This window comes from Setaria viridis, chromosome 4, assembly GCF_005286985.2.
Source record: "Setaria viridis chromosome 4, Setaria_viridis_v4.0, whole genome shotgun sequence".
Lineage (NCBI taxonomy): Eukaryota > Viridiplantae > Streptophyta > Magnoliopsida > Poales > Poaceae > Setaria > Setaria viridis.
This window is the reverse complement of record NC_048266.2, coordinates 26,409,431-26,419,647: the sequence shown is the minus strand read 5'-3', so window position 1 is coordinate 26,419,647 and position 10,217 is coordinate 26,409,431. Positions and strand designations below refer to the sequence as shown.

Sequence of the window (10,217 nt, the reverse complement as noted above, 5' to 3'; positions counted from 1 at the left end):
ATTATATTCTTTTAAATTTACCCACCTATGTCATTATAAAAATAGCCTAAAGTAACCCCCTAAATCTATATCTCAATTACCCACATATGTCATTATATAAAATTAACTAAAATAACCCCTAATCTTATCAAAATTACCCACTCACGCCATCATAAACAATATTTAAAATAACCCCATAAATTTGCAACTAAATTCCCCACCACTAATGCTTAAAAAAACTTAAACTAACCTATTAAATTTGCATCTATATTACTCACATATGCTATTATTAAAAATAACATGAGGTAATACTACATTTAAATCCAATCTCCTTAATTAAAAATATACACCAATATATAAGTCTAAATCATCTATTTCTTACACTATTGATATATCATATATAGACTAAGGTATATACACATGATGTGCGTCAATATTTATAAAGATATAGAGCAAGTGATGAGAATATAGGTTTTTATGTTAAAATTATAGCTCAAACTTAGGATCCATTAAACAAATTCAAGCGCATACATGCGATATAAAGTGAAAAGTTAAATATTATAAATGTGGATAAAAATACTATAATTACTAAAATCTATCACAATCGGATATATCGATATAAGTATTGTGTTCGAATATTTAACAAATAAGATGTAGCTCATGGTAAAAGTTTTGTAGCAATATGGTCTTTTTTCTAAAAGACACTAGCCCATGCGGGAGCACGGGTTGATGGACTAGTAATATTAAACGCTAGTTATAGCAATTATATTTGTATATGAAACTACTTTTATGATGAATCTTTAAACATCGATCTTGCAGTAGCAATGCAATCTCTCTGGTTCTTTGAATATATGGATGATGACCAAAGTTGGAAAAGTTAGACATATAAAACAAATATTGGTCAAAGATACGGATACTGAATACTACCTCGAACGCACGCAAACACACAGAAAAAAAAGAAGACACAAGTACAAATATTGATTTTGGGGTACGGATTATGGGAAAACATAGGCAGTTATCGCTGTCATCCTTTGGAACAGGGCGCCCTGAATTCTCGCAAGAGAAATGCACGCATGGGCCGGGGCACCCAGAATTGGACTACGACACGCGAAGGAAGGATCACCAAAATTCTCTTTGATGGTCGCGCGATCACGTGCACGGTCCAGGCGCACGCATTGACTGTCCATCCCCCTTATCAAAATGGAATGGAAGGAGAAGAAGAAATTGGAAAAATGTGTTGCAATACTGTTGGGTTGGGAGGCCTACGTTGCCAACCTGCCATGGAAGCAAACGAGAACAAACTGGAGCATGGAGTAAGTAGTAGTAGCGTACGCTACTGTACTACCGACCGCGCCCGGCCGGGGGCGGCTCCGGCGACGGTCGAATACATACGAGTCTAAGCTACGACCACTGCCGACGACGACGACCTGCGTGGCCGTTTCCTCGGTTGTTGGCTTCGCCATGGCGAGAACGCCGTCGTGGATTAGTCAGAGCACGCATGTATGGCGAGTGAGACTGGGACAGTAACCCGGGCGGGCCAGGGGGAGGGAAGAAGCGTCGCCGTCGCGGTTGAAAAAGCGCAGCGGCGGCTGGGACCGTAACCATAACCATCCAGCTTTCCCGGACGTAAACCTTGATTTATAATTCGATCTCTGCAGCGGGGCGCAACTTATCTATCTCTATCGTCTTCCTTAGTAACTTTTTGGCACATGCTATGGATGTAAAAAATTGACCTTCTTCTTATCCTCGGGATGGTAATAACGTCGTAGGAAATTCACTGGAATCGAGGTTGCAGAGGCCATGTTCCCGACCTACTGCAAATCTTTCTTCTACTGAACAGGGGCAGATCAGAGGCCATAACCACCATTTTAGTTACTTGCTCATTTACTCAGGTATCACAATAGTAGTTGTTTTAGTTTTATCGTAAGTCAAACATTTCTATCTCTGATTATCAATTTTCAGAAATTCGGATAGAACTACCTATATAGAGTTATTAATGGAGCTTTAGGTACGCTTTAGGAGAATTGCAAAAGTACTACGTGGTAGCAGCAATACCCACAGCTTAAAAGAACAACTAAAAAGAGCAAAACCAAACAGTTATGACAGTATATTGCTTGCAGCACACCAAATTCATCTCAGGATGTTACTCATCACGGTTCCAAATTAACTGAGTGAAGCACTGCTCCCACGTGTTCGCAACTACTAGGTGCTCCCTCCATTCCAAATTATATCATTTTGATTTTTCAGGTTAATATATATTATTATGCACCTACACATGCATTGTATCTAGATACATAATAATATCTATGAATATAGAAAAGGCTAAAACGAGTAGCAAGCAAGAACGGCACTATGAATATCGAACCAGATTCAGGTCCTGGTCAGAGATCGAAGAGTAGATTACAGCAGGCAGAGGGCTTTAGTTGCCATCTCGTTCTCTCACCGCTATTTACAAAAGAAAAGAGCATAGCAAAAGGCGAAGAAAAAGGCAAAAGCCAAACGAGATAGATGCTAATTGGACAGCACAAGTGAAACAAAGAAATCTACTCTAACTACAGAGTATAGTCGTCCATCCGATGGATCATCCCTCCAACCTTAGCAGGGCTGTAACAAGGCCACTCCCTTGTAAAAAAACCGCAAGAAGCCTCTCCATGACTCCATCGGATATCCGATCGATCCAGGCAGCAAGCAAAGCGAGCGAGCGACAGGAGCAAGAACGCAGAGATCTGGACTAAGGAACCGGGAACACGTCCCGATCGATCCCTCAGCTTACGAAACGAGAGCCTCCGGGCACTCGAGGATGCTCTCGAGGCGCGGGCGCCAGCCGCCGCCCTGCAGCTGCTTGTCGGCTGCGGCAGCGCCCTTGGCGGCGTGCATGTGGTGGAGCACGTCCTCGAGGCGCTGGTCGCCGGTCTTGAGCTGCGCCATGAGCCACTCGAGCTCGGCGCGCGTGAGCACGATCTTCACCTTGAGCCCCTCTGCCGCCGCCGCCGCTGGCGGCGGAGACTCGTCAGTCTCCTCCGGGTACTCCGCCTCAGCGTCGTCCTCCTCCTCCTCGTCCCGCAGCAGCTGGCTGATCCTCCGCATCTCGGAAAGGCTCTCCTCCTCCTCCGGCAGCAGGCCGCCGCGCCTCTGCTTGGACGCCGCGTTGAGGCAGTTGCCCATGGCTGGCTGGCCGGCCGGCCGGCGACAAGGCAAGCGAGCAGGGACAGCGCGCGGCGCCTTTGGCGAGGTAGTAAGCAAGCGAGGCGAGCTGTGGTGGCTAAGAGGTGGGAGGCGCCGCGCTGGACGTTTTATATATAACGTGGAGCTCTGGAGCCGGTGGCTGGTGGGCTGGTGGCGCGCGCGTATGTTGGTGTAGCGTAGCCGACTAGCAGAGCAGAGCAGAGGAGCCGCCGTGCGGTGCAGCGTGCGAGCGCACGCGGGGTCCGCGGCGAAAGCGGAAAGGGCCCGGGACCGGGAGGAGGGAGCACGCAGCGAGCAGAGTGGTGGTGCGTGCACATGGAGGGGTCGGGGTCCGGTCGGGAGGTGCGTGCGGGGCTGGCCCGGCCGGGGGGCGGCACGGCACAGCACGCGGGGGAGGGAGTGAGGCACCGCGCACGCTTTTCCCATCGTCGGCTGGTCCCGGCCCGGTCGGTCGTTTGGCAAAGGCGATCGAGGCGGGTTGGGTGTGTTTCTCCCGTTGTTAGCGTGTGGGTCATCACCCCACCGACTGACAACTTCTCCGCTCCGGGCATGTGATCGAGCGAGCTTTTCCAAAGGATCGTGTGTGTCCACGCTCACCATCACAGTGCCTGTGGGCTAGCTGTGGCTTGTCTAGTGTTCACCGATGGCGGTTGGCGCGCGGTGCCGCGCCCGCGCGCAGGCCTCGAGGCCCAGCATGGACTGCAGTTCTGGATGCCGCGCGCGGGCTGCGCTGCACTACTCGTGTGTTCTACAGCTACAATCTCTCATGCTATATGTACACGGTCACGGAAAAGGAGAGCACGTAACTGCGTGCGCGCATGATCACCCTAGCTAGTGCGGTAGTGCCTAGCCAGCAGGCAGCTTGCCATCGCGTGAGTGGCGAATGCATGCTTCCACTGCACTCACGGGCACGGACCCTGGCCCCCGCAATCATCCGTCGCATACTCGCATGATCGTCGTGTGGGCCGGGCTACTCTTCTTCTTCGGTCGGCACCAAACCTCGCTCCTCCGTCCATCCATTTCCTACCAAGCTCGGGATCATATCGATCGGCTGCACTGTTTGCCATCCTGTGATGGATCCCCTGTCGGGACGTGTGCGTCCCCCTCACCTCACGTGAATGCTACTAGCTACTTACGCACCGCGGCTAGCTAGTACATTCCATACTAACGGCTGCTCGGTCATGGTCGGACCGGCCTCGCTGTTAGTTGCACAACACACAGCTCATATCACATAGTATATCATACAGTGGTAGTAACGAAATAGTACAAAGTAGCCAAAGGTTCATATGAAATGGAACCACCATCAGGGGCGGAGCTGGGCCAATCCCACACCTAGCTAGAGCCACTCAATGGAGATAATTTGCTAGCTGGGCTGCCCAACGTCTAGGGACGTGACCATAGTGATCCTAGGCGTTCCTCCGCCACTGTCACCATCTATACTCTATTGTACACTTTGAATTTAACCGAAATCTCTCGAATTTGGTCTGAATACGAGGACACCTACAGACTGTTCCTCTCCTTCATTCAGATGCTTGCTTGGAGCGCATCCCATCTGGCAATTGTTGATAACAACTTTTTTACTAGATCTCAAGTGATACAATACCCATTCCACGCGTGCTGAGGTGCCGGCGGGAGGGGTCGGGAGGCTGACGCCTTGCTACCCCTTTTCGCACTATGATGCTGGAGATCGACAAAATTCTTGCAGTGGTGATAATGTGATTGTGCTACAGGAGCTACGGGCGAAAGCTCTACCTGATTGTTGTGTCAATCACTACACTAGAAACGATTTGTACCGGCACGTCGAAATTAGCGTTCTAGCGGGTGGAATTAGCACCCGCCAGCATAAAGGTGACCGAGACCGCCGGGCTAGTGCCCGCCAGCACAGATGGCTATGTGCTGGCGGGCTACTTAAGCGCTCGCTAGCACAAATCGGATCACGGCTACCTAAGCGCCCGTCAGCACAGAGCCCACTACATCTTATATCTTAAGCAAGGCTGGCCTCCCATCTCCCTTGTCCCATCCTTATCTTATCTCTCCAGGCGCTGTGAGCGGGCGGCGGGCTTCCGTGTGAGCAGGCGGTGGGAGCGGCGGCAGCTTCGGCAGGCGGCGGGCGGTGGGAGCGGCGGTAGGCACGACTTCGGTGGCGGCGAGAGCGGTGGTGTGCGACGGCTTCGGCAGGTGGCGGGCGCAACGGTAGGCGTTGCTTCGGCGGGAGCGGTGGGCGGTGGCGACGAGCGACGGGGTCTGCAAGAGCGGGAGCGGAGGGCGGCGGCGATGGGCGACGAGGTTTCTAGGAGCGGGAGCGGCGTCGGCGAGCGGCGGGTCTCCAGGAGCGCTCCTACGACGAGCGGCGACGCGGCCACGGTTGCGGTGCTGGCTTTTTATTTAATTATCCCAAAGAATCTGTGCTGGCGGGCTACCTAAGCACCCGCCAGCGCAAATTGGAACTATACTGGTGGTGCTAGCTGTGAGTTGCTGGCGGGTGCGGAACCCGCCAGCAGAAACCAGTTTTGCCCGCCAGCAAAAATTATTTGTGGCGTGGTGGGTGTCAGCAACAACCGCGTCGTAGGGCATCGTTTCCCTCCCTTGAGGCGCTTGTTGTGGTGCTTTAATTCTGCAAGGTTTATCGATATTCTAGGTGAAAACCTTATTTCGGCTTGCCAGATGGGCGGCGACGACGTAATTAACGTCATGTCCTCCTTTGGCGTTGCCTTGGAGGTCCTTTAGCCCAGCTTTCATTACATAGGCGTAGTCTATTGCGCGAGCGATAGAAGATATGTATTCCGGCACGATAAGTCCGACGATATCAAGTTTCTAAGTAGACAAAAAATATGATGGATTGGTGATGCACCAAGACAACGTAAGGTTGAAACATGAACGAAAAAGAAGAATGAAGCTTAATCTTTTAATTATCTTCCTTTATCTTAAAGTTTTTTCTTGTATTTTTGAGCTTTTTATTTTTAAGGATTAAAGTCTAAGAATTATTTGTAGCCCTTGACTATATATATCCACCACGTGGATGCAGTAGGTCGGATTTTACCAATTATCTATTAAAAAAAAGTGATACAATACCCTTGCGTCCGTCGTTGTCCTTCGATTCGGCCGTAATTGTAGCAGGCACAAGTTGGGCACAAATCAATAGGATCGACTATTAGCACATCGCTGGTTTTTTGAAAGGAACAAAAAAACAAGAGCGGTCGATCACTGATTGGCCTACAGCTTTATCTACCGGTGCGTACGTGATGGGCAGGTAGGAGTGGATGGATCCAACTGCACGTGAACACGCACGACACGAACAGTCGAACACAGCGCCCAGGTGCCCAGGTCGGTGCATCCCGACACAATTTGTCATGGCTCGCGCGTGTGCACGCACGGGCTCAGGAATGCTAGCGAATCCCTTGGTACTATGCGGCTATATAGCTATATATATGGAGTACATTGTTCAGGTAGCAGGAGGCCAAACGATGGACACGAATTGTCGAGGCGAGATGAGATGGATTCCATGTCCGAGAAGACGCCACACGACATGGTTGATTGATCGTCAGGGATCAGGCCAGGCTAAGCCAGCTCTGGCAGCAGCACCTGGTTGGTGGCAGAAGAGCAGAAACAACTACTTAGGAGGGGTTTGGATCGAGGTACTAAAGTTAGGGTCACATCGGATGTTCGGACGCTAATTAGGAGGACTAAATATGAGCTAATTATAAAACTAATTGTAGAATCCCTATACTAATTCACTAGACGAATCTATTAAGCCTAATTAATCCATCATTAGCAAATGGTTAATGTAGCACCACATTATCAAATCATGGACTAATTAGGCTTAATAGATTTGTCTCGCGAATTAGACTCTATTTGTGTAATTAGTTTTGTAATTAGATTATATTTAATACTCCTAATTAGTATCTAAATATCTGATGTGGCAGGTACTAAAATTTAGGTGTGGGTTGCCAAACAGATCCTCAGCTATTCAATCAGGCATGTCCATGAACAGCAGGCTATCGACAACTGATTAATCAGGCTCGCTGGACCGACGCAGTTTGCATGCGTCAACCGTGGGTCAACGGAGAAATGGTCGAGCAGGTTCTTGGTTTGGCGTCATATCAGATCAACCCGGCCATCTGCAGGTTATTATATATAATTCATGGGACAAGTCCCTTGTTTTCGGTAACCACTCCCCATTTCTAAATCACGTAGGTCTGAGACCAGCAGCTCTAACAGGTCCAAGCAGAGTTCCCCAGCAGCTCAGCCTCTTGTCGGTCTCTGCAACTTCATCAACTACTCCTTACGTTCTAAATTGTAGGTTATTTTAATTTTTTAGATGTTTATATGTATCTAAACATGCATTATATTTAGATGTATACAAACATCTATGAATATTGAAATCAACTACTCCCTACGTTCTAAATTGTAGGTCGTTTTGATTTTTTAGATATTTATATGCATCTAAACATGCATTATATTTAGGTGTATACAAACATCTATATGACCTACAATTTGGTAGGTCCGGTCCGTTGACCGGGCTAGATGGATCACTGTAAATCGAATTGATCAAGGGCTGAGACACTACGAAAGTACTATACATCTGTTTCGCTGCCCCCAAGGCCCAAGCCCTAACGTTTTGTCATGTTTCATTTGTACGTTCCCATGGATCGATACACACTCTTTTCGAATGGTGACTAACGTCACAACGTGCAGCGCACGCGAGTGACGCGCTCACTGCGAAATTGCGAAAGCTGCATTCAAAGGAAGCAGTTAGCACCATGTATGCTCTTATCGGCAGCTGCTTGGTCTCATCGGGGGGAGTCCAATCTGTTTTTACTGTAATTTTGTATTTTTATGTGTGTATCATTGTTCTATTTAGTAGATCCTAGTATAATTGCTGGTGCTAGTATCAGTCATGAGAGAAAAGACAGAAAACTCCCGAGTTAGAGTGTAGAAGGCTTTCTAAACAAGAAAAATATCTGGGCATGAGATTTTAGTTCATATCTTTTTGACTTGTTTATGACATACGCTATAAGATATCCCACTTTTCCAAGGTTACATTATATCATTATGTTGCTGTGTCACGGCCGTGCGGCAGTGAGCGAATAGGATAGCTGTGGGAGATGCTATACAATAGCTATACAACATTCTGTACTTGAATTCCTTGCGGTAACTCTTAGCCAGTAATCCTGTGTCTTTGATTTTTGTCTCACTGTTGGGAGTGTCCAAAATCATATTAACAATATCTGAGCTCTTCGAGAACATTCTAATAAAGAAATAACACAGGGGAAATCCAGATATCCTGTAGTGACAGGACAGCGGAATCCATTTCATTTGAATTTATCTCCAATTCTATGTTGTACATAGGAAATTTCTAAGGAGAATAATTCTAAAATCCAAGGGACGCCCTAGAATTTATATATCTTGGTAGAAATCCGCCAATAGGCCTGACCACCAGCGCGAAGATGTCAACACACACAAGAAAAAAGGTACCACGGACGGATAGCAAATGGAACGAAATGGAACGAGAGTATGGAAGACAGGCCACGAAGATTGAGATTGGTTGTTCATGCTGGAACATCTGTCCAAATCAAATCATGGACGCCCCCATCATACCAGCTACGTACTACGATACAAAGCTAGAGACGTAAAATCACTAATTAAAACTTAGGTTTATCTACAAAATAGAACTAGAGATAATGATGATCATGTGTCAGTCGTCGTCAATGATCTTAGCTCAGGTCGTTCTTTGGGGACCATTTGCATCTCATCGATTCAACCCGAACTGCCTGCACCCGGGCCTCATCACCTGCTGCTGCCAGTGACGACAAGTCGACATGAGCGGCAGCTGGGGCATCGCCACCGCAGTCGCCGCGAAATCATGGCAAATAGATCGATATGCACTGCAGCAGTTCATGAACGAGGTAAGCAAGAGCTGTTGTGATTCGCTACAGATTCCTCAGCTCTTGTTCCAAACGGGATGTTTTATGCTGGTCGAGAGGCCTTGTCTGATTGTCTCCCGTTTCCTCTTCTGAAAGATGGTGTGCTCACAACAGGACCTCGATGCTTTTCAGGCATACTTAAATTTGTTTCCCCTAAGTTAGCGTCTCAGGCACCAACTGAATGCCTCATCATCCTATCCAAATTGTAATAAGTTTTAGACTTGGACATATACATTTCACGTCCTAGCTAGCTACTTTATAAGGCTTGTTATGTCGGTGGCTCAACCCATGGAGTTGCAGGGTGCAGTACGTCAACCGTAGGTCAATGACATCGAGAAGGAAATTAATTAGGCCCCGTTTGGATCATTGGAATTGAATTCCATCCTAATAATCATAATTTAGACACAAATTAATTAAGCTAATATAATTGTATGTGGAATATAGTTGTATATTATAGTTGGTGATATGGGAGAGATACTTGTATGCTTCACTTCTACTATAGAGAAGCGAGTCTAAGAGCGTGCTATAAGAATTGAATTCCATTCTAATAACCATAATCTATAGAATCAATTTCCATCTCCCACCCCATGAATTTAAGATAGACTTATATCTAAACTTTGGAAAGTTGTGGAATGCCACATTCCAACATAAATTAGCCTACTTCATTAAATAGATTCCAATTCCTTGGACCCAAACGGGGCCTTAAGGGCATGTTTATTTCAGTTAGAAATTTTGAAAATTAAATTATAGATTGTGGGTTTTGGAAAACTGCGTTGTTAAAAAAATTGAAAACTGCGGTCTCTTTCTCTCTCTCTCATTTACATGTGGCCCGTATTATCTTCCTCCTATATCTCTCTTTCTCAATTTTTCTGTTTTCAAAAAAAAAATCTCTTTCTCCTAACATACGAAGAGAATGTAGCCATGGATAAGCCTCGGTCGCCCCTCCACTTATTGTGGTCTCATCTCAATTCAATCACAAAATAGATTCCCCACGATCTCCTCCTCCCTTCCCCTCTATTTCCCATTCCATTCGTTGCACATGCAAGAAGATTGAGCCGGAAGGAGGTGAAGAGAACCATTATGTTATTATCGTTGTAATAGTATATGGTGGGTAAATATGTATACCAC

General features: G+C 47.0%; 1 protein-coding gene across 1 annotated transcript; it reads right to left on the bottom strand.

The window, feature by feature from the left end:
* Window positions 1-2,311: 2,311 nt before the first annotated feature.
* LOC117851557 (uncharacterized) lies at window positions 2,312-3,268 on the bottom strand. Its single transcript, XM_034733380.2, has one exon. It carries the CDS (start codon window positions 3,142-3,144, stop codon window positions 2,749-2,751), a length of 396 nt encoding a protein of 131 aa, XP_034589271.1. The 5' UTR covers window positions 3,145-3,268; the 3' UTR covers window positions 2,312-2,748.
* Between the last annotated feature and the right edge of the window lie 6,949 nt (window positions 3,269-10,217).

What these genes read in the sequence shown, in the direction of transcription:
- LOC117851557 (XM_034733380.2), bottom strand. Translation starts at nt 3,144, where the DNA reads ATGGGCAACTGCCTCAACGCGGCGTCCAAGCAGAGGCGCGGCGGCCTG.